At 38.0% G+C, this 22500-nt stretch overlaps 1 protein-coding gene across 1 annotated transcript in view; it reads left to right on the top strand.

The window, feature by feature from the left end:
- Positions 1–22500, top strand: part of LOC135214888 (uncharacterized) — a 102923-nt gene that overhangs the window by 45792 nt on the left and 34631 nt on the right. The window contains 1 exon segment of the mRNA XM_064249334.1: positions 22205–22435. Within this exon segment, the coding sequence (XP_064105404.1) occupies positions 22205–22435 (231 nt within the window).

Below are 22500 nucleotides of genomic sequence, written 5' to 3'. Positions count from 1 at the left end.
CAGACTTCATAAATCATCAGTGGGTGAAGGGCATTGGATCCATTCTTTTGTGTGGATGATATCAAAGGGTCAAGACCAAAATTCAGATAAGGATTTGCCGAATGACCGGTCATTGTGTTTGGCGAACGCCTCTTGTTTTTGCTTGTGCTATTCTAATACATTTTTCATCTATTAATGTATCAGTTAATTTTTTTCAATCAGTGAGAACTCTTTCTCTATCTCCCTTTACATTCTCTTACTTCTAAATAAGCACCATATTCTTTGGAACCTAGAATTCCAAGTCAAATGGTCCCTATGGTGGGCTTGTTGCATGTGAGTAAGGTTCGTCTTCTGAATAATAATAATAATAATAATTAATAATAAATAATAATAATAATAATAATAATGTGTTCTATTGAAGGAGATTGCTTCTTCAGCTGGATTTATTTTATAATGCAGCTGAAGCAGCAGTCACCTTCAAAATAGAACATGCTTGAAAAAGGTTCTTCTACGTAAATAATAAATAATAATAATAATAATAATAATAATAATAATATAATAATAATAATTCAGTTGATGAACACACCAGCGGGTATGATGACTTCTCTCCAGACGGATTAGTCTGCAAGTGTTACTGTCCTCATTAATAATAGCCTGTCGCACATCCCAGAGCAACAGTGTGGCGAGGGGTGTGGCTTCGCAGATTGTTGTGCGGATAATCGGGCATAATAGGAAGGGAAGAAGAAGAAGAAGAAGAAGAAGACGGTTTTGATTGTGGAATGCAGGAAGAGAAAAGAAGCGCTCCGGCTCCGACGTGACAGTGTTTGCATGCAAAAGGGAACGACGGGTAAACGGAGGGAAGGGATTGCGTGACGCCCTAAGTACTTTTAATGTAGGGGTTTATTGGTCTTTAGAGGGTACTTGATGCGCTCTTGCAGTCTCTCTCTCTCTCTCTCTCTCTCTGTCGATGGGATTTTATCTTCGTACGTCACGCGTCTCTTCATCTTGTATATAGCTGCGTATTTTTTTATTTTATTGTTTCTGTGTAATTTAAAATTTTCACGGTCGAAAGATGGGAGAATGAATTTTAGAATTTACCATCGGTTCTGTTTTCTGATCTCTCGTTCGGGCTAAAATTAAACATTTCTGTAAATCATGTGATGTTTCTGTAGTCTTTGGATGAAAAAGACACAAGGAAGAAATGTTAGTTGCAGCGTAAAAGAGATTCGTTAAATCCAGACGAGGCGATCCAAGTCACTAGAATAGATGTATAAGTTTATGTCTAAGCTTATTAATAGTAATAATAATAATACGTATAAGGTTATTAATGATAATAAGGATACGTCTAAGCTTATGAATAATTATATGTTTAAGCTAATTAATAATATTACGCTGTAGAACGGCATCTCTGTGAAATGTTAACATGGTACGACGGACGCTGACCGAGGGATTCCCATTGTTGCATTTTGATCTGATTAGCTTTGCCGTAAAACTCCTTCCCCGAAAAAGACTGAGAACCACCATGATTCGGTAATAGCCAGTGGCCTCTGAAAGTGGCCCGGGGAATAATGGGAGTCACAGGACTATTATGGAATTCTGCAATTCCATGAGAACCGATTTGCCCGACCCTGGGCGTTCTCTTGATGGCTGGGCCTCAGATCTCTCTCTCTCTCTCTCTCTCTCTCTCTCTCTCTCTCTCTCTCTCTCTCTCGTTTTTATAAAGGATACGTTTAAAAGAGATGTATATACTTGGTTTACTTTATATTAATTTGACCTTTGGTTGCATAATGAGAGGATACTTTTAATGTTTCGTCAATCATAAATTATCCATTCATTTTGCTACGTAAGATTCCAAATTCGTATCTACATCTTAACCGGAATTGATTTCTGACAGATCATTATTGTTACATTAGAATGGCGTTTTGATTTGATGAAATCGAGTGCCAACATTTGATTTTTTTTAACTTGGCTATACTGGAGGATTTTTATTTTTATCACTCGTGTACCAATGGTTATGATGGAGATTTTTTTAATACTTTCGTATATATTTCAGTAATGTACGTAGTAAGAAAGCTGTATGTTGTTCCCATTTTATTCTGCTTTTATAATTACCGAATTTGATTATTACTTGTATGGTTGAATATACTTGGGTGAAGTATAGTTCGGTATTTAGAATAGTTCAGGTTATTTGTAAATAATGTAATTTCGGTGTTGATGTTCACAGTTTTGTGGCCACGATTGAAACAAAGTCAATTATCTACTCAGTCCAGCAGTCATGTATTTCATTTTATCGGGATAGACGTTATGAGAAGGAGTTTAAAACTTTCAGTGTTAACAGGCAAAAAAAAAAGGAAGAAATAATTAGATGATCCTAAATCCTTATCTTGTGAGAATGAAGATATTGAAAACCAAGTAAATCGGAGGCGTAATGTAATCCTAAGTCGGGCCGTGGAGGGAAAGAACAATGTGCGCATTCCAGTAATTGCTGATCTTCACACACACACACACACACACACACACACACACACACACACACACACACTCTATAATGTCTAATGATTTGGCCTGCGGGTTAGGTTATTATACTTTCTGAGAGCGATAGGGACACTCCTTCATTCTAATTCAGTGTTGTGGAGAGAGAGAGAGAGAGAGAGAGAGAGAGAGAGAGAGAGAGAGAGAGGGAAGAGGATATTGTGTAAATTCAGACAAGAAGGGAAACTGAATTGACCCCGCGAATGCAAGACCAGTATTTCTGGAGAACGGATCTGCAGTGACAAGGATGAAGAAACAGTTCGACTATCCGAAGCAAGGTTTTGACAGGGTAGATATTTGAGATAGGTAGAATTATGTCGGGGAGACGATGCAGTAAAGCAAATTCATGGGTTTGTTACTCATATATATCAAAGAAATGAAAAGTATGATATAATCTAGATCGAATATACATTGGGCGCAAATGGTTTACATGCACAAAAAATATGTATATAAATATATATATATATATATATATATATATATATATATATATATATATATATATATAATATAGCTATGCATTATATTACACACCATTGTTACAAGACGACGTACTTGGAAATACTTCCGGGATCTTCTCATTGCGTCTTGTTAACGCTATTATGTATGTAGTCAGTTTCAGCTTTTTTTCTCCCTCTCTCAAAGATGTTCGAAAAATTTCGTAACAGTTTTACAATGTACGGACAACGCTGCAAAGATGCGCTGCGCAGTTGCTGCAACAGCGCAGGCTTTCCGTATATTAATATTCATAAATGCATGTGTGTTATCTCGATCGTTACCGCTGGTGTAAGAATGCCGATGACGGTTATAATAGCCGGGTATCGGAAAAATGAGGTGATCTCGATGGAAGATGGCATGCGAGAAAGGGGATTGTTAGGTGGTGGGGCGGGGGGGGGATGTTGGCTGGCTTGGGGCTTTCGATGTAGGGAGCGGGGGGGAAGGGGTGGGGGTGTCCGTTGCTGAGGTTGAAGGCATTAGCGCTCTCGAATGCGATTTGAATGATGTCAGGATCACTTAAGCACATCCTGTTGCATGACGCTGTTCATTTAGCCACGAGGGTAATGGGGTGGTTTTTAGTGGGGAGGGAAAGGGCCGGCCGGCCACCACCACCACCACCACGGCTTTTCGGCTTGCAGGGGGGAGAGGTGGGGGAGTGAGGAAGGGCGAGGAAGTGCATGATCAATGGATGGATCCTGGCATGCTTGTATGCTTGTGTGCGTGGCTTACGTGCATGCGTGCATTGCGCATTAAACCTGTGTTCAATTTTTTTCCCCTTCAGCCCGACCGTGCGCACTCATCATTTGTACGTGTGTCTTGCGTCTATCGGGCATTGCCTTCAGGTGGGATTCATCCTGGGGTACCTCTTTCAGGACTTTGGGTTTTTGGGCATCTGTCTATCCTGCTGTCTATTTCATGTTAAGAGAGACGAAGGGGACTATATACGTATATATGTAAAATTTTTATATATATATATATTATATATATATATATATATATATATATATAAGTATATATATCTTTTACATTATTATCTGTACAATGAGAGAAAACAGTGTTGTTTTAGATTTAGCTGGCCCTATGCCAGCACGGGCTCTTGCTCCTAGAGCAGCCCGTAACAGAGAAAACAAAAGCAAGAATGTCTTCTTCTTTATGGTTAAAAAAACTTAAATTCATCAGAGGTTATTTCATACATAACCAATAGATGTATTCCATAAATCGCAGTTGTCACTGTTTAGATGCGGAAAACAAAAATCACATGTAACAATAGGTTTAACGATAAAGTTACTGGTAATGAGCAGTGACGCTGATTGTATAAACGTTATTATTTCACAAGGCTTTGTGGTTAGAAGCAAAGTCACGCACAATTACAGTTATTATTTTATTTAATCCTTTATGAGACACTACTGCACTGTATGCAGACGTAACGCGAAGCTTGTGATTTTTTCAGGTTTTCGTATACCGTATGGCAATAATAAACAGTATCGTATGATAATATACATTCGCTACCGTGTTGATTAGTCATCTGTCTCTACCTTCCATTGCGTATCGTTACTGTACACGTACTACATGATATTGCATACTTTATTTCCCCCCTTTGTCAATCCATCAGACAAACCGGTTTGGTCAAACTTGGTTCGAGGCACGCACGTGACATGCCACTTTGATAAAATTGCTGAGCTCATCGGCTGTCACCAGTGGGCAGGAAGATGACGCTTAGAGAGACCTTCAGTGAGTAATATTGTATATATTGCTGACTGATTTTTGGTGTATCGCGTAGCGGTTTCGCAAGAGTAATAATGCAAAAAGTCCACTTACGATGATGGACTTATTGTCTCATTTAAGACTTTATTATGAGTTATATCGTAAATTGGGCGCGGTAAAAATGTCATATTCTCAAATAGGAGCCTAATTTTGAACATTTTTGGGTGTATTAAAAAACGACAATAGCCTGACACACACACACACACACAACACACACACACACACAACACACACACACACATATATATATATTATATATATATATATATATATATATATATATTTAATATAAGATATATATATATATTAGAGTAGAGGTGGGTATATATTAATACCCGATCGCGTTTTTGTTCGAATAGCCGTCAAATGCGTAAGTTCCACTTAAATATATTTATTTATTTTTCTACTATTATAGTGCACTTTCGTTTTTTCTATTATTAGCAGTATCATGGTATTTTGTTTTCTGTTACGATACACTCGTTTCAAAATATCCTATTTTGTTTCCGGAAGTCTGATTATTTTTTGATGGTGGATAGATTTTTTAAAGCGGTAATATAAAGACGAAGCAATATATGAGTAAAATACAAATGCGTATTTTGGTTATTCATTTATTTACTTATGCGTAACGAGGATCCTATAATCAGTTCTTCCCGGGGGGTTGGGGGTGGGGGCTAGTGCTAGTGTTGTCAAGTGCACCTCACGCACGGTGCACTGTAGGCATTACGTCCCCTAGCTGCAACCCCTTTCATTCTTTGTACTGTACCTCCTTTCATATTCCTCTTTGTTCCATCTTACCACCCTCTCATAACAATTGCATCCTATTGCAACTGCGAGTTTTCTTCCTGTTTCACCTTTTAGGACCTTTATTCACAATTTACTCTTTAGCGCTGAATAACCTCGTAGGTCCCAGTGCTTGGCCTTCTGTCTAAATTGTGCATTATATCTACTACCTATGTATGCAATTCTTGTAATTCATGGTCCCGTAACAGGATGCATTTCTTGTCCGCAGACGGGGATATTACCGATAAATTCACTTACGTCATCGAGGAAAAGTTGATGTCTAACGCAGAAGATGCATTTGCGGTGACAGTCAAGGGTACAATTGACGAAATATGTTGCGGACACGTACAAACGGACAAACTGGCGCGTTTAAATCAGTCTGGTCAAAACAGGAAATAAACTGTTTGATTCCATCAAATCACCGCTCATGCCATTTGATCAGCAAAATTTGTCCGACACACGATCAAATAGTTTGCCAAACCGTCTAGTTAACAAACTGTTTGACAAAAAAATAGAGCGTTTTGAAAGGCCTGCGTCGGTACAGGAATATTGCTGTAGAGTTCGCAGTTTTTCAGATGGTTATTCTACGGATATATTTATACATTCCCTCTGACTGTGTCTGTCTGTCTGTCTTGCTCTTTTAGACACACGTACACACACAAAGGTGCTGCAAAGTAATTAACTCAAGAAGTCAATTTGGATTTTTTTTTTTAAGATATTCATCAGCTGATTGCGAATTGCCCCTCTGATGATAGCTCAGGTTGCCGAAAGTGGAGTAGTATGTTTTGTGCAAACTATACTTTTTCTGAACTTATTGGAGATTATATTTTCTCGAGAAGATATAGACTGATCTGTTTTTAATTGATTTTAATATCCGGTGGATCATTCATAACATCTGTTTTGGTGCGTCGTGAATTTGTATTGAAATCTATTTCTGTTAACCAATCTCTTTTCAGCTATAGATGGGTATTCCGCTAGAACATAGGAGAGAGAGAGAGAGAGAGAGAGAGAGAGAGAGAGAGAGAGAGAGAGAGAGAGAGAGAGAGAGAGGCGCCCTTTGCGTTGTTTACAGGTGTGCTTTCCCTTAGTATGATATCAAGATCTGGATTTCATGAAGGGCGTGGAGGGGAGAACTTTTTGGGTTGGCTGCTGCAAACGAGGGAAGAAAGGGAATTTGGATGAGCGGGAGAGAGAGAGAGTTAGGGAGAGAGAGGGAAGAATAAGGGAAAGCAGTATGAAACGGGGAGGAGAGGGAGTTAAGAGATAAAACTGGAATACAGGAAACGACGTGATAAGCGCGAGGGGAAACGGTGTTTCATTGTGCATGATTTTAATGGGCGCAGCGGAGCTGTTAACAGAGAGAGAGAGAGAGAGAGAGAGAGAGAGAGAGAGAGAGAGAGAGAGACTCGCCTGGTTTTTGGTTACATAGAACACTTGGAAAGAATTTTGTTTAGACGACAAATGAGGTTCGAAACAGCGTCAGTTTTGTGAAATTTCGTAATGAGAAAATGATATTGGCGAGGAAGTTTACAAACGAAGCATAAGAAGTTCAGAGTCGAATAAATGAAGCGACGATTGAGGAGAGGGAGAGCGAGCTGAGATTGTGAGGAAGAAACTAGCGGCATGCTGATGCTGATGTTGTTGGCGTTTTAAGATTAAGCGCCGACTCTCATAGGACGCGGATAAAATTATGAACTCTTACGGTAAACACGAAGAGTTATTGAACTTTGCTCCTCAAGACAAACTGCAAAGAACTGTCTGGCCAGAGGACGGAAAACAAGGTCTTTCGTGCATGCATACTAGGAAGAAGATTTGGTGTTCAAAACTGGGAATGATGAAGGGTCTGGAGAGGGGAATCGCCCCGTCTGTGTATACGCTACTCTCCCCTCCTCTCTCTCTCTCTCTCTCTCTCTCTCTCTCTCTCTCTTCTGTAAGGGGAAGATAAGTGTACCGGACGGGAACTAGTAGTCCCTGCCACCCCCGGTAACTGGTTCTTCCAGTTTACTCCCCCCCTCCCTCCCCCCCCCCCCCCCCCCCCGTCATGTGCATGCGTGTGTGTGTGTGTGTGTGTGTTTCCATTCCCATCGAGTTCCGTATCACTGCAAGAGCCTTTTAAACCGGTTTCCGATTAGCGCACTTTTTTTCTTTCTTTTTCTGCTCCTGATAATTGGGATTGAATTAACCAGATGTCCTACTATGGAAGCATTTCATGATTTTTATGAGGCCACTGAATTCTCACTTGATGTGCGGTTAGTGAGTGGCGTTGAATTTGCACATTTGTTGGCGAACGCTGTTCTTCTTCGGTTGTTGCTCTGATGCTGCGCCCTCTCACATCGTGGACTTTGCTGCCCAGCTTTTCAGAGTGAAGTTTATGTATGCTGTCCAACTTCATTGAAATTTATGTTGCGCCGAGAAACTGTATATTTACGATCTGATGCAGGAAGCGTTGTCGCCATCCCATCAGGATGCTGGCGGCTTTCCGGAGAAGGAATGGCGCCCAATTCACGCTTAAACGAAGCCATAAATACTTGAATATGCCTGGAAATCAGTAAAAACTTGGAACTTTTTTTCCCAATTCATGTTTGTGCATACGGTGTTTGACCCTAGGGGTAATTGACAATCGATCTTGATTTTAAAAGCCACAAGTGAGCTTTAGTGAGCTTTACGTGCTGCAGAATTTCGTACGTAGTAATCCCAAATTATGCGGAATTGCTTGTTTTTTCTTAAAGGGTAAAGTTGTTGATATGATAGACTTGGTTTTTGTTTCATATATATATATATATATATATATATATATATATATATATATATATGTATATATATATATATATATATATATATATATATATTATAACGACGTCTTCCCTATCGTTTCTTCAGTCTTCTTTTAATACACTATTTTTTTAATCAATGATGTATTATCTGTTATCGGTTTTCACCTTGAAAAAGACCGGTTCTTAACAATTCTTTATTCATATTTTTTTTCAAATTAATCATGCTTGTCCTGTACGTTGATTGTTAATCCTTTAGTCTTGGCCTACCTTAAAATTAGGTTTGCTTATATGCCGCATTTCTTAAATACCGGAATTAAGTCCCCCTAGCACCAATTACAGCCATTTTTGTTTACGCAATCTTGACAGACTACTGACTGCCTGCGCTCGTTGTCTGTAGCCTTTGCTCCTGTGACTCCGTTGGCGCAGCAAATAGGTCCTAATTTCCCATAATACTCTCCTTTTATTCGTGCACTACATTCAAGGTCATTATTCAGTTTTGCTCAGCGTTCCCCGTTATCATCTTCTCAGATTGTTTTGTTTTCCACGAAAGTATGCCTAAACTTATTCATTGATGCGGAAGAATGAAAAAAAAAAATACATTAAGTTCCATAAATACTCATTTAGATGAAAAGATATTTGTTGTTCGAACGTACTCTTTGTGAAGTACTACTTCACTGGGCTAACATAAGGCAACGAGTTAGCTGTGTTCTTCCCAATGTATGTACGTATGACGGATTTTCCTTACTTGATATCCATATATGGTTGGTGTTTCCTGGTGTTTTGGTGTCTCATATTATCTTCGCGCAGTATTTTCACCAACTAAAGCATCTCTTTCGTGGATGCCCGCTAATATTAACTAATAGGATTAAACTCCAACTGCCGTCTTGTTGTAAAGCGGCGCCATTGTCTATGTCTACTCTTACTTTTGACTTGTTTCATATTCACTTTTTAAATAATTTTGTTCAATATTTCATGTTCATTTTAAATAATTTTGTTCAATATTTCATGTTCATTTTAGATAATTTTGTTCAATATTTCATGTTCATTTTAAATAATTTTGTTCAATATTTCATGTTCATTTTTGATAATTTTGTTCGATAGTTTAGCTATATTTCCGTAAACTTATGTCAACTCTTGTTCCCTCCAGTCCGAATTTTAACTTTGCCCGCTCAAGTGACGTAATAGTATGGTAGTAACGAGTTGGTGTCAGAAATTACCGTTACCGATTACATATCAACTTACAAAGCAATGAACATATTAGTGATTTGATGAAGCACTTCCAGTATTTTACTTTCGTTTCTCACACCTATATTGTTATTACACCAAAATGTTATTGTACGAGGTGGTAGAACTTAGTACCAGGTTTCAGGCAGGATATTTTCAAAAAAGTTACCTCTAGCTCGGTGTAACTTAATAGAATTTCATCTTTGTTTTTTAACTTTTTTAAGGGTTTCAATATATAAAGATATATAATGTAATATATATAATAATATATATATAATATATATATATATATAATTACATATATTATATATAATATAAGTCTCTATTTATATATATTATAATTATTATATTATAATATCTATGACTTGATTTTCTTAACATTCCTTCCATCTGCAACGGCCATATTTATACTTAAATGTCTCGTACCATTATATATGTTCTTTGAAGTGTAAGAAAAGAATTTGCTGTAAAAAATATTACTGATCGTAGCTAATGGAAGTTCCCGGGAATATCACCCGAAACCCCCGTCAGTGTTTAAGTTTCACTCATCTTGTATTTCTGTAATTCTTGAGGAAAGGATTTCAATTTATTTCTCTGGTTGCTTGTTTCGTTTAAGTATCCGTCTAAAGTTATTTATTTATTTAATTTTACAATTCTTTTTTTAACTTAATATCCATACATTGTCTTTGCGTTGATATAAGCATATTTGTTACGTAGTGTTCTCGACTCACCCTTGTCTGTCACCTACGTTTCCTATTATAAACGTCAGTTGTCCAGACGTACGTTTTTGTAATGTTTTTTACCGCCAGTTTCCTCTAACGTCCCATTACTTCCGTTCAGTTCGTCTGTTCGTCTCTGTCTGTGCGGACTTTTGCGCAGATTTTGCCACAGGCCGGCAATAGGTGATTAGATATTGGAAAGGGTGTTGGTGGGGTGTAACCTTTGGTGTAAGGGACTTTTTTCTGTCTCCGAACGATTTTTTTTCATATTTCAAACGTTTTTCCAGATTCCACAATGCATTCTGGCAAAGATTTTTGAAATACATTCTCAGGGCTCCTGCTGTATTTCGCACCGCATCTCTCCTTGTCATTCTTGTCTCTTCCTTAAATATAATTTTAATTTATATTTGTTCTGTCGTTAGGCCCTTTTTTTTTTCATTGATTGCAGTACAGTACATTTCGTCTTACCTTGAAGGAAAAATTCTTGTGGATTTTATGTAGTTTCAGGTTAAAGAAATATTCATGATCATGGACGCCTCACGTTTGTCAACTAGAATTTCATCGAGTGACAGATATGGCGAACCTTATTAAATAGCTCTCTCTCTCTCTCTCTCTCTCTCTCTCTCTCTCTCTCTCTCTCTCTCTCTCTCTCTCTCTAAAAGAATAATCCTACCTTTACATCCCAGATCTCTTCTTGTACTCATGTTATCGCTATTCGCGCAACGAAAGAGATGTTCGGAATTATTTGGGTAGCGCGATAACAGTAGTAATTAGCGATGCCTATGGAGGCCTCGTTGCCACACATTTGCAAGATTTTGAGTCGTTTCAAGAGTTTTCTGCCTCTTTGAATATATTCCATGAACGGCTCTAAACATTATTTTTATTTTTGTACGATACCGAAATGCCAACAAAATAGGCGCCGCTATTGTTTGGTATCTTAATGAACCTGCCCGCCTACCCACTTTTTTTTTCTTTACACTCATTTAACCAGTAAGAAAATCATTCGTTTCGTTATTTTGTTTTGAATACGAATGATGTGTTGAATGAATAAAAAAAAAAAAAGACTTGTTTTCCGTAGTTTGGGTAAAAGAGAAGAATCCTATGCACTATATGCCCTGCTTATGGTAAAAATTATTACTGCGGTTTTACAGTAAACTCTAAAGGAATAACTCGTTCCTGGAGTGTTTTACGCTACAACTCGACCAGCACTAGTTAATCTTTCTTTTATTATTATACATATTTCAGTTACAGAATATTGTAGTCGACTGTGAACGTATTGAATATATATTATTTTACGCACACAAATCTACCGATCTTTGTCTAAGAAATGGCAAACAAGAGGGCCCCACCTATGATGCAAACACTGGTTATTTTGTATAAATTGGGGAGGATGCAGAAAGACATTTGAAAATGCGCATTAAAAGTTAAATCTCTCGGCAATATACACCTTATAAATATTTTAAGGAATATAGCCTCGGACGGGGGTATGGCCATTTTTGACCAAGTGCGCTTTCACTTCGTGAGACAGATATTTATTTCTGTGAAACACGTGCTCATGTGTTCATTATATATATATATGATATATATATATATATATATATATATATAATAATATATTATATATATATATATATATATATATATATATACATTTGTATTAAATTAAGCCTTTATTTATCAACAAAAATGGAAGGCGCAAAGTGCTACTGAAGTTAGCTGGCTTTTAGTTGACCGACTTGCAACTAACTGCTGCAGTATTCAGCAACATTCCTAATTGCCTTAGTAATTATCGCAGGAGAGACCCAAGTGAATTTCTGTGGAATATAAATGCAGTGCTTAAAGCGGGCATATAAATATTGAGGTAGTGACATATTTATGTTTATTATTATGTATTGGGAAACTAGATTTGATCAGACCTTTGCTCCCTCTCTGGAGATTTTTTTGTTAAACTTTCCTGAAGGAACTGGTGCCATGTTTATAGATTTTATATTTACAAGCTGAATTCATGTATAGATTCATGAAATTTCAAGGTCGAGAATAAGCGATGACGGTAAGGCTGAGGTTATGGTAGAAATGTCTCTTCTTCTTTCCAATCCTCTTTCCCACCGTTATCCCTACACTAAGGGGTCGGTTGCCTGATGCGCCCTTCCTTACAACATCAGGCATGGTTTATTATTTGGCATAGGGGTTTTTACGACCGCATGCCCTTGCTGTCATCAACCACAGTTATTGGCGGTGGGCCTTGCCTTTGACTAAAAAGTCCACCTGCAGGGCAGCAGGTTCCACAGTTGGCAGTGGGCCTAGCCTTTAACAACAAAGTAAGACTGCAAGGCAGCAGTTTCCACAGTTATTGGCGGTGGGCCTCGCCTTTTACTAAAAAAGTAAGACTGGGAGGCAACACTTGTCCTTTTAGTCGCCTTTTACGACACACACGACCTACGGTGGTAGTATTCCTACACCTCTTCCACAGGGTGTTATGGCAGAAATGTGTGTAGTCATATTTAATCATGTTAAACCATGTGAACAGTATCCTTCAAGATGATATGAATTCCTTCTTTTAAAAACTAATTACCCATCTTCCAACATCGTCTGTTCCCTTTTATGAAGAAACACCTCATACTTACATCTAATTACTGGTTTTATTTGAAAGCAACCACGTCAACGAGACACAATATTTCCTGGGAGTTCCCGAGCCGTGTTATACATCGTCTACGTTTGTGTTATTGTCATGTTCGGTGGTGTGGGAAAAGAATTGAATAAATTATCTGAACTTTAACTGAATCTGCGAGCAGGAGGCTTCTCTTTGTCGTCCTCGCTAACTTCCTTAAACAACAAACATCCCATGTTACTAGTCTGCTACAAAGGTGCTTAAAAGAAATATTGAATTATAAAGGACCACCTGCAAAGTAGTAAAAACTTTTACAGTTCATAACGAGTCATTCTCTAAACGTAGATAAGATCCAAATGAGAGAAATAAAAATATTGGTTTCATAATATTTCTTGACTCATTTGTGAAGTTGTCGAAGCCATTTTTTCCGTATTTTTCGTAGTCATTATTATTTATAAAAAAATATAAATAATTTTCTACGTTTCAGTATCGTGTTATTGATTATGTTGCTGTTAATGGCGTGACTCGGATTTCATTTACTGGTAATTATTCTTATCATAATTATGATCATTATTTCACAATTATAATTTTTTATGTTCATTGCTGCTCTCCCGTAGCAGTTATTATTCTTATTGTAATATGTTAATTTACAAAAAACAAACGCCCACGCTCTTATGTCTTTGCCGTTTTGGTTGCACTATCGCGAAGTTCAACGGATTCGAGAAAATAGTCACTATAAAGTACATAGTCATGTATTTGAAAAACTTTCCCCATACCATCCTATGTTCATTGTATATTTCTATTCCCATGCATAACAAAAACTCGTACAGATTTAGAATTTCAGGTTTTCGGGCTTCATTTGCCTTCGGTTTATCATCTTCTAGGTCCTTCCTCGTGTCATGTTGCCAAATGAACTCGAAATAAATCAATCCAATAATATTTCCATGCAGTGTATATATTGTGGGAGGGGGAGAGGGTGTTAATTTAGGTTTAGCGAGTTGCTTTACCCGAAGGTTATCTCAAACCGGCCCTGAAGAAGGATAAGGGGCCTCCGTCTGTATATCTGATAAGCTCTACTAGTTTTGCTGATAGGAAACGGTAGATTATACCAAGGATCTTGAATTGTACGGTCGGAAAATAAGGAAGAACGTCTGAATTGTAAAAAGAACTACACCTTGTGTTATTTTCCAAAAGGTAACGTCCAATAGAGCAACGCCCTTCTTGCCGGCTCCCCTTCTAAAACGACTCTATCATAGGCTTTCGATTTTGTGGAGCCGGGGTTCTTCTATAAGCAGGTGAGAGTGAAATAACGGGCAGAGAGGAAGTTTCTCCTTCCCCCTCCCCCTCCCCTTCCCCCCCATCCCTCCATCTCCTTGTGGTTGAGCTCTTAAACAACTTCTGATAAAGACGCTTGAAACTCTCTCTCTCTCTCTCTCAGAATATTTACTCAGTTTTCAAGTCTGCTCTCGTACATATGGCAGTAATACGGAGAAAGAAGCTTGTTGATGTCCTAGGCATACAAGTACTTGTAAGGGAAAAATGCCATTTTCTTTTCAAGGCCGAATAGCTCTGCCTCGGGGAGAGTTGTTTGTTATCCTCGGAGGCCCAATATCACCCGTTGTTTGCGGCTCTTACTCGCGGTCATCGTTCTCGAGTTCAGTCGCCGAGCCAGCCTCGTGTTCTCTCCAATGGGTGGAATTGCCAATGAAGTCGGCTTTCGTCAACTCTGTCTCGTTCACTTTGCTAAGAGTGTTGCGTTGGTTGTAGGAAATTCTAATGTTGAATATATAGTTGTTGTGATTGGAATAAAGAATTCCTTTATTTTTTTTTATCTCGAATGTTTTTAAGTACGGGATGCTCGCCGGTTCGTGTCGCAATCGCTGTCCTAAAGAATGTATTTTGTAGATGTCGAGAATTGCTTTAGTCGCGAGCATTACCTTTCAGTTTTCAGCAAGCATACTTAGGGTCAAGGCCTATACCTTAGGGTGAGGTTCTGGGCCCGAGGCTCTCTGCCTCACGCATGCTCAAGGGACTGCTATAGTTTATATACCAACGACCTCCGACATTTCTCGGCGTCACTCAGATAAGTTTGTTATTGACCATCTCTGTGTTGCTTAACTTCCGCAGATCGAGCAACCAGTTGTATAACGAACGTGTAGCTGACGTCAGCTTGCGCGGGCGCAATCACGCACTTACACAGAAATCATCCTCAACATTATAAACTTCGTATATACACAGGAGGCTTATTAGTAGCGCGTCAACACCTCCCCCCCCTCTCTCTCTCTAAAACAAAATCGGCTTCAGGATCTCCTGAGCTCACTGGATTAACACCATTAAATTCATTTTTGTACCTTTTCTGGTCCATGATTCTCGCCTATGCATATCTCCGCATTTCTCACCCTTTCGGTTCTTATTTACCAAACTTACATATTTCGAGTAAACTTTAGACGATGTTAAGGTAAATTAGTTACATATTTCAGATATACTGTATGCGATGATAAATGCAAATTAGTTCATGTTACATAATATTCAACTAAATCATATCTCCACCTGTTATTGCTATTTATGATGAGTTTTTATAAAATTAGAAGGCTTGAATGTGTACCTGAATTGACGGACATGAAAGTTAGTACCTGAATTTTCATTTTTTCGTTTTCAGAACAATGACAGGAAATTTGTCTGCTTCCTAGTGCAGAAACTGCATTGTTCTGTAGTTGCCGTGATTCACTCGTTCATCCATACTTGTGTGCACTTCCATGAAGTGCTCTTTTCGTCTGTAGATACCTCTCTCTCTCTCTCTCTCTCTCTCTCTCTCTCTCTCTCTCTCTCTCTCTCAACTAACCTTGCACCCCATCCCTCATTCACACTTATGAATGCAAATATTCTTGAAGGCTATTATTATTGTTATATTATCTAAGGTTAGTATAGGTCGTCAGCATCCTATCCTTTTAATAGGTGCTAATATTCCGGGCTGCCAAGTTAACCTACGGGTCACTTATTTTCCTTCATACCATTTGGTGACATATGACCAATATTCTTGAACCTTTGGAAACTTTTTTTGCGTGATTATGTCCCTTAGGTATTATTTATTTATTTATTTATTATTTGGTTATTAAACATACTCGTGTTTGTTTTTAATGATATTTACTCAGATCTGTAAATTATTACTGAATTCAATTTTTTTTTCCCGTACGGGTATTTTATTTGGCAATTGTTTCTAGACAAGTTAATGAGATTTTAATACACTAATAATAATAATAATAATAATAATAATAATAATAATAATAATAATAATAAAGGGGAATAGTTGGAGACAGAAGGCCTGAACTTACCAGGTCATCTTCCATAGAAATGGATGCTCATATGAAGTTATTGCAGTAAGTAGGAAATAGTTCATTAATAACAGTGTGCTATAAAAAAAAAAATTATATTCTCGGCTGCCAACGGGCGTGGACGATTGGACCTTTGTTGACTTAAGGAAAAAAAAGTACTTGTTATTTAGAAAAAAAAAAAAAAAAATAGAATAGGAACCTTTCATCGAACGAATCCTGAGGGAAAAGGCTTGCGTAAAATCAAAAGAAATAAATTAATAAGTAAAAACTGTCGAACAAGACACAGGCCATGGAAAGTATGGTTGTGTTCCTTTTAACAAAGTCCCCTAGCTGGAACCCTTTTCGTTCCTTTTTGCTGTACCTCTGTCCATATTCTTTCTTCTGTCTGACTCTCCACCCTCTCATATGCAACTGCGAGGTTTTCCACGTGTTACACCTTTAAAACCTTACTATCAAATTTCCCTTCCAGCGCTGAATGACCTCACAGGCCCCAGCTCCTGGCCTTTGACCAAAGTTCTAGTATTTTCCTACGTAAATAATTACTACTTGTAAACAAGTTATACTCAGTAATCTTGTAAGTTCCTTTTCCATTATTATGATTACTATATGGCATGTAATTTTTTTTTCTTAAAATAAACTTGGTTAAATAACCAACTATGAATAACGGGAAATTTGTAGCACTTCTGTAGACCTCCATTAACTTGCTTCGATGATAACTAGTATTTCGTGAGTAGGTCGGTCACAACCTAAGTAGATTAGTTGAACTTTTATAATAGTGGGTGTATTCTATTAGAGTTTATTCAAGCACACGCGCAGACGCTGTTAATTAGGATTCAAGGAATCATGTCTTTTGTATGTGGGGCCATGAATTAGATTGATTTGGTAAAAGCATCAATGGAGCATTTGTTCCGCTGTAGAATATTTTTACCATGGTAAGTGCTTTTCCCTCTATCCCTCAGGTTTTCATGGTTATCCAGGGCTCTCCTATATACGTTTTCTATATATATATATATATATATATATATATATATATATATATATATATATATATACATACATCACCGTGTTCCATATTTTCGTGATTTAGTTATACACAGATATATATATATATATATATATATATATATATATATATATATATATATATATATATTATATTATTATATTATATTATTGATTTATTTGATATTTTTTAATATCAATAATTCCCTTTCGCAATATTCATTTGCAGCGAGGCCTTCCAAAATATTTTGTAGACCGTTTACTGAATTTTTTTTTAATAATACGTTTGTAATCGTGACTGACAAAAAAATTCAGTAAGGTGTTCTCTGAATTCAATTTCTTGTTGATGTCTGGGCATCTTTTTAAGTCTTCGGCTGGAGCGTCAGAGATTATAATAATGACGGACATTGGGACACTTTCTCAAGGTCTTAAGACTGTCTTCACTTTCTTTTTCGGACGTCTTGGCTCAGGTTCTCTATGGCAATTTCGCTCCACTTTTGAGGTATCTGAGATTCTTACGCTTGTGGGTGTTGTTCGGTAGTAAATTCACCTCACGCGTTAGCACCGTGTTTTTTTTTTTTTTTTTTTTTTTTCTCGGGGGTGACCCTCCCTAAATTTTTTGAGAACAATCGGTCTCTTGTTTTAGTATACACCCTTAATTATATATAAATATATATATATATCATATATATATATATATATATATATATATATGTATATTATATATACTATATATATATATATAATATATATGTGTGTGTGTGTGTGTGTGTGTGTGTGTGTAATATATATATATATATATATATATATATATATATATATATATATATATATATATATATATATCACCGCAGGCTCCCCTTTATATGTAATCGTAATATTTTGGGCAGTTTAGAAAGAGCTGCGTTTTCTCTATAGCGGGTTGCACTTTGTTACAGTAATTAACGTGAGCGATTCATTTGCGACTCTTCTTCATGACTGTGAAGGGCGCGCCCTCCCTCATGCAGACGTGGCTCCGGTGATTGGTGGACGAGTGTCCCGCTAAGCCGTAGCCCCGCCCATCCCTGTCCCCCGGAGGCGGAGCCTTCTGTGTTTTTTCTCCCCAAAGACAGCTGTTAATAGAATCTCGGAGAATTAATAGATTTTTTCCTCTTCCATGTCGTCTGGTTAATGTATGGGTGGGTCAGGGGATGAACGGCCGCTCTGTTATCCCGTGTGTGATGAACAAGAACGTCTCATTATTATCAACGAATTCGTAATGATCTTTAAAATGCTCATGTAGAGGCCCTTGTTTTGTAGCCCTCCGCCGCCGCCGCCGCCGCCGCCACACCCACACCCGCCCACCCCCGCCCACACACACACACACGCCCTGGCATCCCACGACAGGTCTTCCTTGCATGGGCCATATTTCGAGCAAATATGTAGCTGGGCTGGAAATTTTAACGGATGATGGTACGTACGTGTGTTTGTGCGTGTGTGTGTGTGCGCGCATAATTGCGCCCGCATGTGCGTGCGTGCGTTCGTTCGAGCAGGAAGGCATCGACCTGCAGTAAACTCACACCGCTAACTGTAGATACCGCTAACTTGGACAAATTTGTACTTCGCTTCCCCGCCGATAACACTTCCCATTTCGTGGAGTAATTGGCCTCCAAAACTAACACACATTTTTGTAATAAATGTATCTCACGGTGGGAAGGACCCGACGGCGCTGTGGGTTGGTATTTTGCGCGTTGAACAGTCCATTAGAATTTATTCGATAGAAGAGGTTATTTTGTATGTTACCGATTAATTCTGCGTTTTTGCGTCGACTGTTTAGAGGTGTTTCAGTTCATTCTGTTGTTTGAGCTTTTATTGTAATATGTGTGTGCCCGGTATCTCCTTTTTCAACGTGTCATGCCTGCCCGAAACGTCGTTGAACTCCTGGCCAAGTGCATCCATCAGCTCTGCGGTTTTCTCTACTTCTCCTCCTCCTCTTCTTATTCTTCTTCTTTTTCTGCTACACTGTTGCCCTCTCCTTCTCTAGATATTTTCCTCCTTTTTACCCTTCTATCCTTGTATTTCTGTTCGAGCTAAACAACGACAGGAATTGTTTTCCGGAAGCTCTATATATATTTGTTTTGCGTATATAGATATTATTCGTGTCATAAACGCACTTATTGCTTTGACTTGAGTACTGAATTATGTAATTAGTGATTAGTCGACTATGGTGAGTCGCCGTCACGTTGGAGAGGGGCATGGGATGGTAACCGCTCGCGAAGACTTGCCAGATACCGAAAGGTTAACATCCTTTGAAACTAACACAAACACGCACACACACACACACACACACACTGTGGGCTTGCAATTCTGAAGCCACGAGTTCAAAGCCTGCATAAGAGCACTGAGTGAGTTGCAATTTTCTCAATTGTCATTTTCACCATTTTATATATATATATATATATATATATATATATATATATATATATATATATAGAGAGAGAGAGAGAGAGAGAGAGAGAATGGAGAGGAGACGAGAGAGAGAGAGAGAGAGAGAGAGAGAGAAGAGTAGCCACAGCTTCCCGGAAATGTTACCCATCGATTTGAATGCGTAAAAAAACAATTAACCATAACACCTTAAGATGTCAAAGGAAGGATATAGAAAAATGGAGGCGATTGCCCATTAACTTTTACCACAAGGTAAAGTCGCCTGAAGACCCAGATTTATTGTAGTGGACGTGTCACTGAAGTAGCAATAATTGAGAAACATAGGTACATAGTACTGTATATTAATATAGATTTTCATTTTTTTTTTTTTTGTTCAATTAGAACGGCGACTCACGCAACACAAATGAAATTAATCAGTAAAACCTTACATGCGAATTTTCGCAATGGGAGAACTACGGACATCTGCCGATCGACATTCATAAAACGGAAGTTTTTTTCAGTATAGTTTTCCTACTGTTTCATGTAATTGAAAACATATAATCAGATATATTAAACGTAAAATACTCCACTAGTGATGACACTGAAAAAGAACAATTTCTGTGTCTTTAAAAGAGTGCAGTTTCTCTCTCTCGTCTCTCTCTCTCTCTCTCTCTTCTCTCTCTCTCTCTGAAAGACTGGCACAACATCCGTCGGTTTATCATCCCCTCTCTCGACAAGGCTCCAAATTTTAATTAAAGTCAGAAGGTGACAAGACACACGCTGGCGGATATAGGTAGTTTGGAATAGATGGATAAAATACACAGTTAGGGAATGTGACAGATCACAGGGATGGAAGGGGGTTTCGTGGTAGTTTGGTATGTTGGCTGGCCCGTTGAGAGAGAGAGAGAGAGAAGTGAGCGATGTGGTGATACGTGTATAAGTTAGGTATAGGCTCAGATTCTTATGCTAACTGTACTTTCAAGTAATATATATATATATATATATATATTATATACTATATATATCTATATATATATATATATTATATATATATATATAGCTAAGCATTTACTAAGAAATATTGAAATGGGGTGAAACAAACGTCCGGCGTATGGCATGGTATCCTGGACACATTTATAAGTAAGAAAGGCATCACATCATTGTCCTCGAATTCTTCTTATTCTTATTCTCTGGTCTTTGACCTCGAATAATCTCGTGAACTCCAGAGTTCGAGCTGCGAAATTAGAAACTGTTAGAAACATGACGCGCGAAGCATCATCAGTGTTTTTGCAGCACCTTCAAATAAAAAAAATAAATAAAACCGACCCTCTCATCCAAAAACATACAACACTCGGGTCCAGTATGACCACTAAATAAAGTTTTTTTTTTTTTTTTTTTTTTTTTTTTTTTAATATGCCTCGAAGTGAGTTCCACTGTACCCGAGTGAGGGAGGCGACTCGTTTGTCCAGTATTCTTGAGTTGAGTTGCTTTTATTCTGAAAAAGGAAAAATTCAAGTTCCGTTGATTTTTCATTCTGATAATTATATATTCGAATTATGACTTTGGAGTGATGAGAATTTCTTCAGCATTTCTAAAAAGAAAAAAAAAATTGCGTTATGGGTATTTTGATATTTCTGGTGTACCGATCCAGCCCAGGGTAACGGGATGTTCAATTCAATTTCGTTATTACACCGGACTCATAAGATGTACGTGACGTTGCTTTGCATTTTGTGGAATTTCTTGATTGTGAATCTATGTTTTACACAAGAAAATAATGAATACTACACATTGCGTTTAATGTTTATTATTATTTCAGTGCCGTTAGTATATGTGGTAGAGGCAGCGGTAGTAACGGTTGGTGTTTTTGTTGAATAAATTTTATGGATGAAAGACAAAACAGAGAGCTTCGATTATCTTCGGTTTGGATGTTTTATGTAAAATTAATAATGCATATTTCTCCTTTATTTATAAATCATTCTTGTATGTTGTTTATTTTATGTCTTGTGAAGACACCGATTTTGAAAAGATAAATCTTGTCTAATTGTGTGCCCCTCCTATAGTCATCTTAGTTTTTAACTGACTTTTTGAAAGCTGCCCATGCCCCCATGTGTGCCCATATATGTTATTTCTCTACGTCATTTTGTCAACCCATTTTTATGTATGGAAACCGTTTTTATTCTCTTATATTTTGCAGAATCCGTAACTTCCTTCCGACATTGATGTGCCGCCTTTTTATATATATGTATCACCGAAACACTCACATTGTGAATATAGAATAGTATGTGAAATTTAGAAACACCGAAACCAGCAATTCCATGCCACAACTCCCTTTCACCCTTTGCACTCTGAGGGTTATGCCATTAGCATTTTTCCTTACTCTGCTCTAATTATCATTTGTTCTTGCCCCATTCTAATTTTTTTCCTTTTCTCTGGTGTTGGAAATAGTAATGACTTTCTCCCCGAGAGGAAGTGAACCCTTGCACACAAAAGGGTCCCCCTTGATGTTGATGCTTATGATGTAGATGATGATGATGATGATGATGATGCTGATGCTGAGGTGTGCTTTTTTTTTTGTATCGCTCACGACAGGCCTGGCGCCATACGCTGGCTTGTACTCGCTGTTGACTGTGTCAGCGGCGGCCGCCACCCACGTTACAACTACCACATCCGCCGTCAGCGCCACCGCCGCCGCTGCCCCCAGGAGCCCTGCTCCACCGCCCATGTCTCCATTAGGAGTACCCATCACCACGCCCATGGCAGGAGTCGTGGCCACTCACGCCGTCCTTGCTCAGCTCCACGCCCTTTGTGTCCAGCAGAAAGGTCCGTTCCAACTGAAATGAATAAAAAAAAAAAAAAAAAAAAAAAAAAAAAAAAAAAAAAAAAAA

Source organism: Macrobrachium nipponense, chromosome 46 (genome assembly GCF_015104395.2).
Source record: "Macrobrachium nipponense isolate FS-2020 chromosome 46, ASM1510439v2, whole genome shotgun sequence".
Classification (NCBI taxonomy): Eukaryota; Metazoa; Arthropoda; class Malacostraca; order Decapoda; family Palaemonidae; genus Macrobrachium; species Macrobrachium nipponense.
This window is presented reverse-complemented; position numbering and strand designations above follow the sequence as displayed.